The 18018-nt window shown below is 46.2% G+C and overlaps 5 protein-coding genes across 5 annotated transcripts; 2 read left to right on the top strand and 3 right to left on the bottom strand.

The window, feature by feature from the left end:
• Nucleotides 1-404: 404 nt before the first annotated feature.
• On the bottom strand, nucleotides 405-3403 carry GGS25DRAFT_480558 (FAD/NAD(P)-binding domain-containing protein). Its single transcript, XM_049260101.1, has 6 exons — nucleotides 3000-3403; nucleotides 2804-2873; nucleotides 2666-2746; nucleotides 2239-2589; nucleotides 1757-2182; nucleotides 405-1692 (listed from the first exon to the last, which is right to left on the bottom strand). Exons 1-6 carry the CDS (start codon nucleotides 3011-3013, stop codon nucleotides 1090-1092), a joined length of 1545 nt encoding a protein of 514 aa, XP_049118692.1. The 5' UTR covers nucleotides 3014-3403; the 3' UTR covers nucleotides 405-1089.
• A 5698-nt stretch (nucleotides 3404-9101) lies between these two features.
• Nucleotides 9102-11469, top strand: GGS25DRAFT_480555 (TPT-domain-containing protein). Its single transcript, XM_049260100.1, has 5 exons — nucleotides 9102-9730; nucleotides 9803-9870; nucleotides 9930-10153; nucleotides 10221-10628; nucleotides 10681-11469. The coding sequence occupies exons 1-5, from the start codon at nucleotides 9594-9596 to the stop codon at nucleotides 11050-11052; spliced, it is 1209 nt and encodes a 402-aa protein (XP_049118691.1). The 5' UTR covers nucleotides 9102-9593; the 3' UTR covers nucleotides 11053-11469.
• Nucleotides 11470-11625: 156 nt separating this feature from the next.
• GGS25DRAFT_480552 (ribosomal L27e protein family-domain-containing protein) lies at nucleotides 11626-13224 on the bottom strand. The gene is made up of 3 exons (XM_049260099.1): nucleotides 12954-13224; nucleotides 12352-12688; nucleotides 11626-12220 (listed from the first exon to the last, which is right to left on the bottom strand). Exons 1-3 carry the CDS (start codon nucleotides 13014-13016, stop codon nucleotides 12213-12215), a joined length of 408 nt encoding a protein of 135 aa, XP_049118690.1. The 5' UTR covers nucleotides 13017-13224; the 3' UTR covers nucleotides 11626-12212.
• A 402-nt stretch (nucleotides 13225-13626) lies between these two features.
• Nucleotides 13627-15133, bottom strand: GGS25DRAFT_480550 (uncharacterized protein). The gene has a single exon (XM_049260098.1). The coding sequence runs from the start codon at nucleotides 14713-14715 to the stop codon at nucleotides 13921-13923; it is 795 nt and encodes a 264-aa protein (XP_049118689.1). The 5' UTR covers nucleotides 14716-15133; the 3' UTR covers nucleotides 13627-13920.
• A 670-nt stretch (nucleotides 15134-15803) lies between these two features.
• Nucleotides 15804-17671, top strand: GGS25DRAFT_172525 (putative 4-hydroxyphenylpyruvate dioxygenase). The gene has a single exon (XM_049256575.1). It carries the CDS (start codon nucleotides 16129-16131, stop codon nucleotides 17404-17406), a length of 1278 nt encoding a protein of 425 aa, XP_049118688.1. The 5' UTR covers nucleotides 15804-16128; the 3' UTR covers nucleotides 17407-17671.
• The last annotated feature ends 347 nt before the right edge of the window (nucleotides 17672-18018 follow it).

Here is an 18018-nt window from a genome sequence, read left to right as displayed (position 1 = left end):
GCTTGTCTAAAAGTAAAAATACCAAGTTGCATACCTTGGGTAGGTAGGTACATACGTAGGTAGGGTTCCAAGGTTGTAAGTAATAATTTAATACCAGTAACTTCAACGTTAATATCATTACGGGATTGCACCCCTCTTTTGCTAAAAACCGTGGGAAGCCCCCTAGATTAGGTTAGGTAACTATGTCATTCGTTTAAAAACGGGAGAACCTGTACCCGCCGTTTTTAACACCAGTGACTACATACTTTTAGTACATTACAAGCCCAGGGGCAGCCACAATACCAATACATAAACTTTAGCATTTAAGCTAGTAAAACTTGGCTAATCCTTGACAGCAAATTGTACATAGCCATCGATCTGACAACGGTAACAACGGTGATAACGATAAGTGTTTTTTTTATTTGTTTTTTCTTTTACCAGTTGACATGCACCGTTGACAGATGTCACTCTACTACATACACACATACCTACATAATGAATAGTACATATAGTGATGCATTCAATGTTATCACAAGATTAATTACCCAATACATGCCATCAATCTTTTCCCTACTTACGCACTTGGCTTCAATTCACTCCTTTGGGAAACAGTTACATAAAATTTACCCATTGATCTACATATTTCATAGTAGACAAGACTTGCACCAGCCATACAGACAGGCAGATAGGACTTGGAGAACCACTAGGGCTCCTAGGGTTATCATACTACTCGACTTCCCCTTTTCAACCATCTACGTAGCCTCTCCCTTACCCACTGATTGGTTGGCTTCTACACTATTTAAATCATGCATGATGGGAATATCATCTAGTTCATAATTCTATGTTTCTATTCATTAATGCCCTCTAGTAGCGCAGAGATATCGGCCTTTCATGCTATCTCGTTGTAAGAACCAAGTCGGAGCCAGCTAAACATTCCATCACCATTGCACTCATCAAACGTGAAGAATTATATAGCGTATAACTCTCAATCGACAGAAAACCCTTCCAGGTCTTATCATGACCAATGGGTCACAAAGCCAATCAAATGGTACACTGTACGAAGACATTCAAAGACACCTTCGCACCTCAGCGACTTAGCTAGCCAGGAAATTACTTTCGAGGATGCGAGGGCAGACCAGTCTTCTTGGCTGCCAAGGGGCCCTGATCAAGACGACGCTCAGAGTTCTGGCGGCCGTTGACAAAGTCAGGGTAGTTGAGTGTGAGCTCGATTGCGCCGTTGACAATGTGGTCTGCGGCCTCAACACCAAGCATAAATGAGTGGTCCTGGTTGCCAACCTCGTATCTCCAGCTGCCGAAACGGCCACGGGAGTAGATGTCCAAGTCCTGAAGCTTGGGGAGAAGCTGCTTCAGAACTCCCTCGCGCTCAAGGGTAGGTGTGGGGTAACCGTGGTCAAACTTGCGGTGGTAGGTAGAGACAATCTCATCATCGGGCTTGATCATCTCAGTGTTGACAAGACCTTGGATACAGTCCTTGAGCAAGTTGGCCTCGTCAACGGGCTTCAGAGACGATTGTGACACCTCGAGCATGATGGACCAGTAGGGTCCCTCCTTGGCCTCCGTGCTGGCCGGCTTGCTGCCGTCTGCAATGGAGATTGTGGGGAGCTTGGCATCAGCCTGAGGCTGGTTGAAGGGCGAGTAGTTGGAGAAAATGGTGGCACGGTAAAAGGGGCAGTTGTCTTCGGGGAAGTACAGCTATAACAGAATTAGCTTTATTTCCATTTACTCGATTCACAGTGCAATGATTTGTTTGACTTACCCAGCACTTGTCACCAATACGTTCAGGTCGTGCACCTCGCAGACCAACACCAATGACATGGGTGGAAGAGTAGAATAGGCCCTTGCTTAGGGTAACGAGCTCTTGGTTGCCCATAGACTCGACCAGTTGGTCAACATTCATGGTGGAAATGAGCTTCTCATAGCCAATGGTGGTGCCATCGGAGAGGCTGACAACCTTCTTGGTGGCGTCGACCTTGGTCACTTCTCCCTTCTTGCCGAATCGCTTCTTCTCGTCAGGAAGTGTGTTCGCAACAGCAATCCAGATGCCACCAGTGCCGTCGCGGGCAGGGAAGCGGAATGTCGCATTGGGACCCCAGTTGCCAGCAACCTTGTTCAAAATAATGTTCTCGGCACTCTTCTTGACATCAGGGGCAGCCACACGCTCTCCGAGCCATTGGCATTGCATCTAAAAGCTGGGTTAGGATTTAATCCATGTGTACGTAATATGAGGGGCCTATATACCTTGGTAGTGGGGACAGCCCAGACTTTGTAGTTGTAGGGTCGCATGAACTGGTCAGCAACACCAGCACCGTTTGTGCGTAGGATCCACTCGTCGAAGTCCTTGGGCTTTGTGGAAGCGACACGAGCCTCCAAGGCAGCATCGATCAAACCCGAAAGAGCAACGACTTGGTCCTCCTTGGGCAAGACAGCGATGTTGTTCTGGAAGGGGTAAGGAACCCAAACGCCCTTGTAACGGACATAGGAGACACGCTGGTGGGTGTACCAGTCATCGTCCTTGGGAAGTGCTTCATTGATGCAGTCGTCGAAGTACTTGTAGTGGGAGAAGATGACGTGACCGCCAACATCGTAGAGCTACCAAGAAGGAGAGTCAATGGTTAGTTTTACTTCTCGAGTCGACGAGCAGACAAAGAGACGAGCAAAGACTTACGAAACCCTCAGGTGTGACGTCGGTCGAGGCAAGACCACCTGCCTTCTCGTTGGAGTCAATGATCAACCAAGAGGGACCGTTCTATCAGTAAAAGTCAGTCCACGATACCAAATTTGGTTGAATGGCGGTGAAGCGTACCAATTGCTGTAGGCGCTTCGCAGCACCAAGACCCGTCGGGCCAGCACCGATGACGAGGACGTCGACGTTGCTATGGGATATCGTAGATTAGCGAACCGAATTAGGCTTTCCAAGAAACACAGCGATCTGTTTAAAGTGGTTTTCTCCCCTCTAAAAAGAATAAAGATATGAAATATGAAGGACTAAATAAACTTACATGTCCGCACACATCTTGTCTCTGGAAATCCTTTTAGGATAAGTTTTTGGGTTAAGGCGGGGAAAGTTGCCGAGAGTTGTTGTTTGTTTTTGAAAAGACAGAAACAAAGCGTTGACGTGAGAAAAAGAACGGATGATAGACTATCCAAGTCAACGAAGGCTGCAGGATAAAAGTCTGTCTAATTCTAATGGTATATGCGCGAAGAAGAAGTCTGTTGGCAGACAAGAGGGTTTCTCAAAAAAAAGAGAGGCGAGTACTGCACATGTGGGAGAGCAAGTGTTTAGTGTTTTGTATAATTATTTTGGAGGGGTACAGGACTAAAATTGTGGACGGTGTTAATTAGTGCTAGTAACTTGTAAGTGCTAGTAAGTGCTACGCTAAAATGGTACGGTCGTGCAGTTGTGCAGACGTGCAGATGTTAGCAGATGTGCAGCGTGTATGTGCGTGCGACAACCCCACTTATATTACCCCTGTATCTCCTCCGTCATGCAACTTGGCAATGATTCTTCCGTCCAATTGGATGGAACCTACTACCTAATTTGGTCAAGATGGTACAATGCACCTGCATATTCAAGATGCTATAAAGGCTAGTACCTTGTAGTCCTCGAAACAATTTACAGCATGAACAATCCTTCCCAGTACATACATATGTATATTATAATATTATAATATTACAATTGATATCACAATGTTATATGTATCACATCCAGCTCAATCAACTTGCTACCCATCATCAATCCTCGACTGTGTGTAGTTACTACATCCAATTGTATGCATGAAACACTTTGCAATCAAGAGACGTTGCTATGTATTGTACATGTATCTAACTTCCAATGTTGTAAAACGGTGTTGCTAATTTGGGATCTTGGTATCTGAGATAAAGTTCTGTAATTCCAGATCAGTCTGTTCTCTAATTAATATCAAGTGAGTCTTTACATAGTACATACATACATACATACATACTAACCTCCCTCTAGTGCTACCTACATATGTACTACACATAACTACTAATTACTAGGTATGTACTACAACTTACTAGACTGGTAATAACTTATACAAGTACTACTATAGTACACAGGTTAGCATTGAAAAACGGGATTCTTCTAGGCCGCCTGCAGGGACCAGAGGCAATTGATGGGCAAATTGGAATTATTATATGCGTCCAAACCTCAGGCTTTGTGCTGAGAGCCAGCCTCCTTTACCTTGATTCGTCCAGGTGGCCATACTAGCCATGCTCTGTACTTGGTAGCACGCATAATAGATACATCTTTGCCCAGCTTGTCTACACCTACCCAAGAAGGTAAGTAACCTGCTCATGCTACACATATATATATATATGTACATATGTATGTAAATCTGTGTTGTTACCGCTATTTTGCCTTCCACTCCTTGGGGAAATCATTAATAGGAATTGTCACGCCAGGGGGGTAAACCCTCCACCACTTCTTCCTACCTACTTAAAAAGGGGAAGTGAGTGCTTATGAGTATGACGATCTTTAGGTAGGGAGTCGCTCAATCGAATATACCTACTACATACATGTACAGTACTGTGCGAATACTTTGCCGACATTACGTGTCCGCATGTGAAAGTTGTTCGATTTCTGATAGGAGCAAATTCAATGTGTGATGGTAATCCAGAGCATAACATTTTCAATGTTGGGAACTTGGGCTGAAGGATGATTGATGTTGATTGAACCACCTAGAGGAAATCCCTGCCTCTGCAATTTCATAATAAGATGAAGCTCATACCCTATCCCTCCTATCCCTTGTACGCGTCAACCTCAAGCTTCGAAACCGTCGAGCACGACATCTGATGCTTGTCTCCGCCGTCCGGTACAATACCTTTTTTTGTGTACCGATACTGTATCATACCTACCGAATTTTCTAGTTAGGTAGCATCGAGCACGTCGTCGGTTTAAACATTAGTTGGCCAATGGTGGCATCTCTATTGGTATCGTGGGTCGCATGGGAAGCAAGGCTGATGATACATAAACTACATCTATGTAGGTACCTACTTATAGGCTGGGCTGGTTCCATGCTGGTACAATACATCATGTACGAACCTACTGTAGCCTAGCATTGAGATTGTAAGCTGGCCTCAATTCTCGTCAAAGGTGGCAAGCAAAGTTGCTTTTACCCGTTGACCTCCCGTTTCCGTCCGTCTTGACCCTAGCCGTACGGAAGCAAATCCATATGCACGGCTTGCACGAGTCGAGGCGGTGGGAACGTTGGCGACTATGTACACACTACAGACTACAGTATCTTTCTTCTGTCTCCTTAAACAACCCCAAGCCAGATCTAGAATCCCGGCAGCTGATTTGGTGTTGAAACTACCTACCTAGACTCTACCTAGTATTTGCCCACCCACTAGAGTAATGAAATAGTACAGCCCGCTCCTATCGCTCTCCGATTAAAATGTTGCATTCGTCAACCCATTTCGGCCTTGAAGATCGTTTAATTTCGATAAGGTCCTGTCCCGCCTGCATACCCAGGTCGATGGCTATTTTCACCGCGGGCACGTACTTGTACATTGGCTTGTGTCGATCTTGTTTTCCGCTCATGACATGATGAGACTACGACTAAGCTAGGTCGGTGAAACGGCGTCCCCTCCTCTCAAACTTGGCTTCTACAGAGCAGTCGGAGCGCCAGGGCCGGTTAGGTCCGCAAGATCGACGGTAAAGATTTGCAAACACACTAGAGCCGCCGTCTCAAGTTGATGTTTTTGGCCCACGGGACAACCTAGCGGCTTAAAAGAAAAAGTCTCCAAGTGGAAATACCGAGTTTTCACTTCCGCTGGCACCAAGTTTAGGAAGGTCTTCCCTAAAAGTGTGCGTGCCGCAACTGGACGTTAGCTCTCAGCCGCCTCTGGTATAGGTACATACATACGCCTAATGTCACCTATACCATACGTACTATAGCGCAGTACCTTGAGTCAATAAGGCGCTACTAGTACCTAGCAGGCTAGGCTAGGAGAATAGGAATAGGGGCAAGGCAAGGACAAGGGAAAAACTTGGATTCCAAGGTACTACCATACAGAGTATAGATCTTACTTAGCGTTATCTTGCCGACGGCTCAGCCTCATTAGGGGGGCTACTATAAATATTACTCTGGTACAGATCCGTCACAGTATTGCGATGAGCATTTCTTTGTGGACATACGCTACGTAATCCTCAAGGACCAACAATCTTTTACGCTTTGATAATAGCAGCAGCAGAAAAAAAAATCGAGTGGCAGAAGTGGTCGACTGAGATAAAATTGCAAATCGTAGATACATTGTAGAATCGAATTAGCTACTAGGTAGATGAGCCATAGGAGATTATGATCCCGCCGTTCGGATATGATTGCCTCTATTGAAACTGTTTTTGAAAGTTCCAACACGACAAGAAGCCTTACTAAGAATGTATCGTAAATACATATGTATGTACTGTAGCTTGTTCGATATTTTAGTGACTAGAGTATGTCATACCTTAGGTAAGAGACGATAAACCTCACAGTGAATCTGGTAAGATGCTAAGACGCTGACATGCAGCTGACGCCATTTGGGGAGACCCTTAGGTGAGTGGAAGCTGTTAATTGGTGGGGGCACATTCCTGGGGCGCTGGTACCTACATACATACATCTACCGTATGTACTAATCTATCTGCACAATAGTTACATACCATTTGATTGTACATATGCAGCATGTATGGTATGTAATTCTGGTAGGTCACCGTCCACTTGGAACGCACGACGTTGCTCAAACATACGCCGTAAAAGCGATAAAAAATCCCATTAAAATCCCATTATGAACAGATTGTCGACAATTCGGGAAGCCGAAAGGGCATGGCTTGCAGTGGTGGAACATCTAATACCGAAAGAAGATCGAAGCCGCAACGCGTGATACGTGGCGGCAAAAGTTTATACTGTATTGTGCCTCATCCCTCGTATTTCTAGAGAGCGCCGGGAGGTTTGATGACGTTGCACACGAGCAAACCTTCAACACGACCAAGGACCAACATGGAAGAGCAAGATGGTTGGGACTAACTATCTACTTCGTATGTCTGGAATACGATGATAGTTCACCGTCTAATCGTCTAATCGTCTAACTCGCTTTACTTGCTGACTAGTAGATGACCTACCGGTCAGGCCGGTATCTCTTTTGCTATTCCGCCGACCCGCCGACCCGCGAAACTTTACGGCATAGTAGATAGACGGCGATGCCTCGTAATTGCCAAGACAGGGCTGAAAATGGGGACGAGAGTATTATTAGGAGATCTGGTGGACTCCATACCAGGCGTACCTAGTACCATATATATTGTAGTAAATTACTAGTAATAATTGTACAATACCATACCAACATACATACCTCACTACGTCACAGCACAATGAACTTGACGGGGGCTCGTTCGCCAAGTAGCCCCGGTACGGGATAATAGATAGTGTCTGGTCTGGTCATTCCAATGTTCTAGCGATGACGGGCAGCAAGATGGAACCTCGTGGCAGAATAATTCCCGTGGCGCTTTCGATAGCTACATCTAGCTATCTTGTCTATCCACTCCACGATCATAACGCAAGCATAAGATAAATATGTATATCTAGGTACCTAGGACCTAGGTAGGTATGTAAATATGTAAATAACCCAACTTTGACAATTATTAGGTGGTTTTAAATAGTAACACTTGAGGTATGCATTTGCGGGAGCATCGGGCCTAAAGGTCCTAAAAGGAGATAGATCTGTTAATGTACAATACAGTACATATAATATTACACCCATGGGTATGTACCTACCTAGTAGTATATAACACATTCAACGAAGTCAGTATATCTTACTAGGTATTTTATAAAGTCCCTAACCTAGTATCTGGGATTTATGTAGGTTAGCAGATTCTCGGATCATTCTCCTATGTAAGTTTAAGGGTTTGGTAACTTTGGTAACTTTGGTTGCAGATTCGATAAAAGAATGCTGCTTGTTATTTTGAATCAGAAGTTCAGAACATATGTTGAACATTAAACGCTGTAATGTTAGGGGGGTCCCCTGGTATGCCTACCTAGTACTCCGTACCTAGAGGCTAGTGTACCTAGTGTACCTAGTGTACCTAGTGTACCTAGTATATCTGGTATATCCACTATGGATGTAGCTGTGGGTAATGTTTAAATGTGGTTCACATCCATACATACATCAGCACTCGAGATAATTGATATGATTGATATGATTGATCAATACATATGTACATGTAGATTTACTTGTTGTATAATGTACAACATCAATTGAACATTAAATGTTGTAATTGAACCCAATCAACGACGTTTATGTGTTATCTTGAAACCACGCCTCAAATTAGCTTTTCGCAATATAAAGTGACAATAGCGAACAAATAACAAAAATCATTCGGCCTTGTTCAAGATTATTTTAGATTGGGCAAAGATTAACAATGATATACAAAATGATAGGCAGGTTGCAAGTTTTACACAGTACTATGCAGTAGAGGGATGGTTCAATGTTAGCGATGAAATGAGAGGCTCTCGAAACGACATCAGAGGCTTTGTGATTTCAGGTTTTACCATGTACCCATTTCCACCAATTACCTAAGTATAGAGCACTCCAGCGGGCTGCCTACGCAATTAGTTGCCCCCCAGGTGCTAGGTGCCCCCCCTTCTCCCCTTCTTTATCAACATCGGGGCCCCCTGAGTGCAGGAATTCCAGGGAATGAGCTTTAGTGGGGGTGGGCCAGATTACATTACATCCTGTATGTACTAGTATGTAGTATTATACTATGTACTACATAGAGGTGGTGGGTACTAACTATTGTACTACACTACATACATAATATGTAGATGAGACTTGTACCAATACAGGGAGGTTTGTACCGCATGGCACGCACTGACGAACATTTAAAGGACACCTGGGATATGAATGATGCGACCGTGTTTGAAAGCTTTAATTCAATTGGGGCGGGTTCTGGGGCTAAAATTGTGCGGGATGAAGAGTACAGTCACAGTTCACTACATACTACTAATACATAGTACATACCTAGGATGTACAGTGCTTTTACTCATGTAGGTACCTAGTACATACAGTATATAACTACATGTAGATACTATCTTTACACCCAGGTTATGCCTGTCGAATGCGAATGCAGCTTTCAAATGAAAATTTATTAGCCGTACCGATCTCTTTTCATCTTCGTTTTTTTTTTCTTGTCTACCGTTTTCTTAACCTACCTTTCCTTACCTTACCTTCTTCTCCCTCCGCGCTAACAACCGCAAATCGTCACATCTGTTCTTCCAGTTGTCGACGAATTTTCTCTCCTCCGCACAACAACCACCTCTCAAACAGGTCACGGAAGAGAGAACACAAAGGTTCATTTTCGACTATTCCCATTATCTTTACCGTCACGGCCATCAATCAACCCTGGTAAACGCCACACCCCAAATCCCAAAACCTACCTTTTTAATTGGTCTCAGCAGGCTTGGCCTCGTCGCTCATTCATAACTAAATCATATCACAACCATCTTCACTTCTTTTACTTGACCCCTTTTCTCAATTACATCGCAACTCGCGACTTTTTTGCTTCTTACAACACACCCTTTTCACAACAACAATTGCAATCAACAATGGCCGACGAGAAGAGTCGTACCTCGGGCGAGATTCCCCGACCGGAGTCAAAGGGTCCTATCCTGCCCACTACTACTCAGGAGGCTGATAAAATTCAACCTCCTAAGGCCGCCATTCACCCGGCTGTCTATGTCGCGTACGTTATTCTCTAAGTCGATGCGAACAACAAGCTGCAGGAATATAGCTAGCTGACACCAAATATCTACAGAGTATGGATCTCTCTATCGTCATCCGTCATTCTCTTCAACAAATGGATCCTGGACACCCTCGAGTTCCGTAAGAAGCCTGCTGTCGATTAATTATTCTACTCTGAACAGCATCTAACGCTGTCTTAGGTTATCCCGTCATTCTGACCACTTACCATCTGTCTTTCGCGACCATCGCTACGCAATTAATGGCGCGTTACACTACCCTTCTCGACGGTCGCAAGTCGGTTAAGATGACTGGTCGTGTCTATCTCCGAGCCATCGTTCCCATCGGTGTCTTCTTCAGTCTCAGTTTGATCTGCGGAAACTTGACCTACCTCTACCTCAGTGTCGCATTTATCCAGATGATCAAGGTATGCATAATTATAAGCGATGATTGTATAATTGTCAATGCAGACAATTGCTAACGGAATGTAACAGGCTACCACTCCCGTTGCTGTACTGCTTTCCAGCTGGGCTATGGGTCTTGCCCCTCCCAACCTTCGACAGCTTATGAATGTATCAGCCATTGTTGTCGGTGTCATGATTGCCTCTTTTGGCGAGATCAAATTCGTCTGGATTGGATTCCTCTACCAGTTGGGAGGTCTTATGTTCGAGGCTATTCGTCTAAACTTGGTCCAAGCCCTGCTCAGCTCTGCTGAGTACAAGATGGACCCCCTTGTCTCGCTTTACTACTTTGCCCCTATCTGCGCTGTCATGAACGGTGTTGTTGCGCTTGCTTGGGAAATTCCCAAGGTCTCCATTGCTGAGGTTTACCACGTTGGTCTCTTCACATTCTTCTTGAACGGACTTTGCGCATTCCTGCTTAATGTGTCTGTCGTCTTCTTGGTAAGTTTGCTCTATCATTGTACAGCTGTTATAGACACTAATCCTCCAATAGATTGGCAAGACTTCGGCTGTCATCATGACCCTCTGCGGTGTCCTCAAGGATGTTATGCTTGTTGTTGCATCTATGCTCATCTGGGGTACTCCCGTCTCCGGTCTTCAGGCCTTTGGTTACACCATTGCTTTGGGTGGCATGGTCTACTACAAGCTCGGATTCGATGCTCTCAGGGGATATGCTGGTGAAGCCGGACGACACTGGGCCGAATTTGGTGCAGCCCGCCCTGCCGCTCGCAAGATCGTTGTCATCGTCGCGGCACTCTTGTTCGTCTTCATCCTCTTTGGAGGTTTGGCTTCCCCATACACTGGAGACTACAACCCCTCGCAATACCTTGCTGGTGCTGCTGAGAAGTTTGGCGTATCCTCATAAACGAAGATGTGATGAAAGAGTCTCTATTTCACCATATGCTTTTTTAATCTTCGGGGTGGACGGGGATAACGGTTAGGTTCGACTACGAAATCCTAACTTGATGGGTAAATGCTACGTGATGATCCAGTATGCGTTTCCCTAATTTTTCGAGTACATACTTGCACATTTTCCAGATCATCTCCGTGAAGGGGGGTAACGGGTGGTAATTGGAGAGTTTTTTCTTTGTGTCGAGGACACTTTACGAGGGATAACCAACGTGGCTTATAGTAGGGCTATAGAGAAAGCAGACAGGCGTCAATTGCAAGGGTCGGGTTGCATCTGCTTCGCATCACGATAAGGCAAGTTCTTCATGTAACTTAGAAGGTCCTGGGAATTAGACCTGAATGAGAACCAAAAAAAAACCGAAATCATAATTAATGCTACTTGATCCTCTTGTCATTGTCTGTGATTGTGGTTGTCTAAGTTGGTACTGCGTGGCTGCGTAAATGTAGTCTATTGCCTACCTATCTATCTACCTACACATGTACATCAGCCCGTCATTTGGATATTAGGTAGCATCGTGAGCTTGCCATGATCGAGTTTAGGCTATCCATAACTATATAGGTACGTATGTAGGTATGTAGGTAGCAAGTTTGTAGTCGACTGAAAGTGACATACACGCCTACCTACCAGGTCCTACCTTCGTATGTTGAGTATAGTACTAGGTAGGCAGGCATAATGCTGTTTTGACAGGTACATCCACCAGCTGGGAAGGGTGGTGAGGAGGTAGGGAGTTGGTACATCGGCATTATAAGAACTGCTTCTCGCTACGATACTCTGAATAATTGGGTTTGTTTAGATTCCTTGATTCTATGTAGGGGATCTTCTTGGTCTCGTCGTTGCGTATTATACCATGTTGGCGATGGTGTATTACTATCATCGGGAATTAAGGCAGATACATCATAGATATCGTCATGGATATCATCATGGATATCATCATCATACGAGTTGACAGACGGAAAAGCGGACGAGTTCATTCGTCAAGTGTATTCATTTTTTTCATGATTCTGAATTCAGAGCAAAGACCCTAAAGGCTCCTAATGCCATTTGATGATGCGATTTACATCCCAGACCGAACCCCCCTTAGACCGAACGACGTAAGTTTATGCAGACGAGAGGATTTAGAATTCTGTTGATGATAGAAATGGCAATTAGCAGGTTTTCACTTTGGATTTGCTGTCTCTTCTCGTACGAGTAAAGCGAAGGGGAGAAGAGAAGAGGGGGGGAAAAGGTGAAGAAAATTGAAATTAAAAAACGTACTCAGAGGTGTGAAGAACCATCGGTTCTTCCCGCTTGTGTAGCGCTCCTCTAGGACCTTCTTGACGTTCTTCTTAGCATCCTCCCGCTGGCTGACCTCCTTGAAGGTGTCGGTAGAAATGACACCCTTCAGGCCCTCGAGTTCGAGTGTGTAACGAGTAGGCATGAGATGGTTGTAGTTGATGGCCTTGACGAAAGGCTTGATCTTGGATCGCTTCTCCTGTCGCGTCTTGGACATGCGTCGGGTGATCTTGGATGGGTAGCGCTCAATACCGGCGACGAGAGCATGGCCGTAGGGGTGGAGCTTGTTGCCACTGTCTACGGGCTGGATGATGACGACCTGTGGGATAGTTGGATTAGAAAAGATGTTCCCAATTCCTCTCCGGCGATGTATGTATTATATAGAAATATTATATAGAAACAAGGATGATATGGAATTTCGTATGACTGTGAGATTGTTTGCCAGATAATTGACTCGGACTCGGGAGGGCATCGAATGGGTGGGTAGTGTAGTGGAATGTTCGGCTGTCCTTCAATTGTCTTCCTCATCTTCATCTTCATCTTCATCTTCATTTTCACCTTCATCATCACCAATTTAAACGTACCTTCTTGCCGGCATATCGGCCACGAGTAATGATGGCTACTCGGCCAACCTTGAGGAACTTCATCTTGTCGGCTTCACTGTCGTCGTTTAGAGAGTGAAAGGAAGTCGGGGTTGTGAATTGGATTAGTAAATTGTCGTAGTATTGAGAATCGGGTCGGCCGTGAAGAGGTTCGCGATTGCAGGTTGCTAAGAAAATGGAAAAAAAAGATGTGCCCAAGAAAATTAAGCGAAAAGAAAGGGTTTTGGTGCTGATTGGTGTAAAATGTGTAGAATGCAAAGACGAAGTGGGGCTTCAACTGTTCTCGAATATGGTCCAAGCTTTTATTCTTATCAAGCCATATCAAGCCGGGTAAACCCCGCGATTGGTTGGGGATAGTACGTAATTAACATTGCCCAGGGACTTTGAAGCGCAACTCAAAACTCCAACCTTCGACCTTCGACCTTCGATCTTGGAATTATATCCATTCGACAGATTATAGCTATTTGCCAGATAACACCCTTTGATCTACCAAGGTATTACACAGTCAGTACCTCTGTCCCGCGCTCAAAAAATGGCTCCTCCAACCTACATCATTTCCCGAGTCGCAGACCCCATTTTCGCTGTGGTGATCGGACTCGGAGCAGCTGCGACAAGAATCAATCGTGAAGGCAAGGAGAAAGGTAGAACACCGACACAGACTCTAAGCGCTGGTACAAGGTATGCAACATAATTTAAATCATTCGTATTACAATACCTAGTATATCGGAATACACCACTCTAACCTAGATATTCATTTAGACGACTTGGAAATCTATTTAGCAAGGCTACTTAACGTTGCCTAGTCAACTTCGATGCTTTACCTAACGACACCTGACGAGCGAGTGGCTCAAATCTATTGAGCTTATTACTCAGTCCCGAGTTCAATACGAAATACATAGGTACTCTATGCCATGATACTATCTAGCTAGGTACCTAGTTATCTGAATCATCATGCGGCATATGCTGGGCCATATTCCTTTTTCATGGCTTCCCTCACCATCTGACCGCAAAGCTTGGCAGTTGGATTCGTGCTCACGGCCAATCCCTTTGCGATCTCATTTCCATACCTTCCTCCTAAAGCAAAATCTCTCGAGGCAGCCTCCTCAAAGTTAAGAGTTGCCCATCCTGCTTCCTTTCTTTCCACGGCAATATTTGCTACTTGGCCAGCTTGAAGAGACTTGGCGGTTGTATGATATATTGCAGCTCGTTGAGTGTGGGCAAGCGAGAGAGTTTTTCCAGCTTGCGGCGAGATGGAAGCGAAGACGGTCTTTGGGGTCAACAATTCGATAGCTTTGCCGAGGTCAGAAAGGGCTAGGGCTGCCGCCTCAGACTTTTCAAGGTCATCTATATCAGACAGCAGCGCATTCGAATTGGCGCTGCCACGCAGGAGCATGGTATCGCCATATAGTCTCCTAAGAGCTTGCGCTCTATTGTTTCGTGCACTGGCATACTTTGGGTATTCAGATATGAGCTCTCCAAGTGTCGATACGCATTGGTGATATTCGTTAATTGGCTCGGGAGTTGACTTGGGTCTTAGGCCGGCAAGTTGCAGTTCTAAACTTTGCATAGTCTGAACAATATCCCGTTCCTTTTGAGAGACGCGATCATACACAGACGTGTCCGTCATGTTCGGATCTTTGGGCAAAGTCGGGTCTACGATGACAGCCGTCAACGGGTTCGACTCAGGGTCTTTGATCTTTTCGAGGACATTGAAGTCGCGACGGGTGAGGGAACTCGGCTCCATAATGAAGTGTGATGTGGATGAATTATCGGAACAGAATGAGGTACGGATTATCAGAGTCCCGAGTATTACGGAGGTTGGAAATGTTGTATGAAAGTGGAATGTGAGACGGTAATGGAGTAAAGACAGCAAGGTAATAATAGTGGAGGGAGTTTCTGGATTCTGGTAATAGATGGCTAGCTACGTAAGATAGCTAAATAATGATCGAGTCAGGTCCGGGCAAATGTCATCATGAAGCATAAAGGTTATTTGTCCATCTCGGCCCCTATCCCAGTGCCGAAGGTGAGTGCCACTTTCCGCGAATGTGGTTCTTCATTCACCCGCAGCTACATACATCCATGGTCAGTGACATTCAGTGACATGGTCAATGATAAGGGACAATGTCGCTTCCCGTTCTAACCGTCTAAAGCCACCTGCCCCTATTGGATAATCAGCAATACGATCTACCTGGTACTTGTCGTGATTGGCATCGGGCAGATGCAGCTCGGGCCATTGGAAACCAGCGGGACTCGGCTAGCCTCGGCAGGTCTGACGTAAATAGCATCGTTCATCTTGGCTCCCCTGGCTTACCAAATACATACATAGTATTACATACCAATAAGTTAATGCCATTACTTGCCAATGATGGTGACTATCAACGCCAACAATGCTATCTATCAATGCCAATAAACCTTCCATGTTATTTTTACATGTGCACAGTAGTATTATATAGTTCATCGTCAGCTCACTGCATGAGCTATCAGGACCAATAGCCTAATGGCCAAGTGTACGAAGTAATGTAGATACAGCCATTTTCGGCTTACCGAATCAATCACACTGCCTGCTCCCAGTAGGTATCAAGGCGAGTGAGTGTGTGAAGAAAGATTGCGATCCTTATCCCTATTATCCCCGATACTCTGGGGAGCAGCTCCTTGCCTTGGACGTCGGAACCAGAAGCAGATCTTAATGAGCCTTACGTATATAGGTAGGTAGGTATGTATAATGGTATATTATGACCGAAGGGGCCGAAGGTGAACACTTGTGTACGGCTTGTGAGTGCGGAATTCGATCCGATCCCGACCAATTCCTCCTTTAACCCGCCTGAACTCTATAAGATATGTAAGTGAGTAAGGTGCTTACATAGGTAGATGTGTAAGTTGCACATCGGAAGTTAAAAGTGATATACTTTCTTCAACTTTTGTTTATTGTACACTTAACATGTACTAATCACTCGCCCTGAAGTCCTTTGTGTGTGTGAGTCTCGGATCAAGTCATCATCACCATTACCTCCCCATACCCATATCCATATCCATATCCATATCCATATCATAGCCATCTCTCCATGACATCTAGTATCTAGATAGTACATAACCTACCTACCCACCTAGTCCATCTAGTTACATACCATCAAATAAGTCACACATAAAAACCCCCAACATGGCCCCTTCGGCAATCACAGAAGACTCATCGAGCTATTCCTCGGCCCTGTCCACACACCACGACGAGTTCGCCATCCAAGCTGGCGTGTCCGAGCTCCAGGGCTACGACCATGTCACCTGGTGGGTGGGCAACGCGAAGCAGGCCGCCTCGTATTACAACACGCTGCTCGGCTTCACGACGATAGCGTATCGCGGCCTGGAGACGGGCAGCCGCTTCTTCACGTCGTACGTCGTGGCCAACGGCGCCGTCCGCTTCGTCTTCACCTCGCCCATCCGCTCCTTCGCCCACCTGCCCAAGGATGAGCCCATATCGGACGCCGAGCTCGTGCTGCTCAAGGAGATGCACGATCACCTCGAGAGGCACGGCGACGCCGTCAAGGACGTCGCCTTCGAGGTCGACAGCGTCGAGGGCGTGTACAACCGCGCCGTCTCACAGGGCGCCTCTTCTGTACAGCCCCCGCAAGTCCTCCACGACAAGAAACACGGCGACGTCCAAACGGCCGTGATCCGCACGTATGGAGACACCACACACACCCTGATCTCGCGGCACGGGTACACCGGCCCCTTCATGCCCGGTTTCCAGCCGCGCTCACCACCCCCCTCAAGCGTCTCTCTCCCATCCGTAGAGCTAGTGAGCATCGACCACTGTGTGGGTAACCAGTCGTGGGGAGAGATGGTAGCAGCCTGCGAGTTCTACGAGCGGTGCTTGGCCTTCCACCGGTTCTGGTCCGTCGACGACAAGCAGATCTGCACCGAGTTCAGCGCGCTCAGCAGCATCGTGATGAGCAACGCCACCGACACCGTCAAGATGCCCATCAACGAGCCCGCCCTCGGCAAGAAGAAGTCGCAGATCGAGGAGTTCGTCATCTTCAACTCCGGACCCGGAGTACAGCACGTCGCCCTGCTCACCCACGACATCATCGCCGCCGTCTCCGCCATGCGCGCCCGCGGCGTCGAGTTCATCTCGGTCCCCGACACCTACTACGAGACGCTTCGCGAGCGCCTCCAAAACAACATCAGCGAGGACGGCAGCAAGAAGCCCCGCCGCACCTGGGAGCTCCAGGAGGACTTCGCGACGCTGCAGCGGCTGCACATCCTCGTCGACTACGACGACCGCGGCTACCTCCTCCAGCTCTTCACCAAGCCCCTCATGGACCGCCCCACCGTCTTCGTCGAGATCATCCAGCGCCACGGCTTCGACGGCTTCGGCGCCGGCAACTTCAAGAGCCTGTTCGAGGCCATCGAGCGCGAGCAGGCTGAGCGCGGGAACTTGTAAATCGATTTTATGAATTTTGGTGGGGAAGAGAAGGAAGGAAGCGGAGGAGAGAAGGAAGAAGGTGGCGATGGCGATGGCGATGGAAGAGCATAGCATGGAATGTATATGATAGGTACCTACTGAATACCCCTTGGTTTTGGGGTGTTTGAGAGATTATTTTGATTTATTAACTTACCATTTAACTACCCCTTAACGAGCCCACGACGCAAAGCACACAGCAAAGCGCGGCGAAGATTGATTGCTTGGTTTGATTCTGTGGTTGTCACGTTGACAGCCAGAGAGAGAGACAGACAGAGAGAGGACACATGAAAGGAGGAGAATAGTTAGGCCTAGCCTGATCGATAATAGATATAGCACATGGTTCCACCGGCACACCCTTGTAACCTAGGTTAAGAATATTCGCTACAGGGCCAGGCACCTACCTATAAGTTATAACTAGTACATGCCAAGTGGTAGTGGCAGTAGCTACCCTGACAACTCTTCCATTCACGAATGGCTCTTTAGGTAATATTGATTTTGCTTCAATTAATTAATCGGTAGGTATTAGGCAGGCATTAGGTATGCAGTTCATGGTAGGCCACCTAGTTCCCCCAAACCAAGACCATTGTATAG

Source organism: Hypoxylon fragiforme, assembly GCF_022984875.1.
Source record: "Hypoxylon fragiforme strain CBS 206.31 chromosome Unknown GGS25scaffold_3, whole genome shotgun sequence".
Taxonomy (NCBI): Eukaryota; Fungi; Ascomycota; class Sordariomycetes; order Xylariales; family Hypoxylaceae; genus Hypoxylon; species Hypoxylon fragiforme.
The sequence above is the reverse complement of the archived record's forward strand: the minus strand, read 5'-3'. Positions and strand labels throughout refer to the sequence as shown.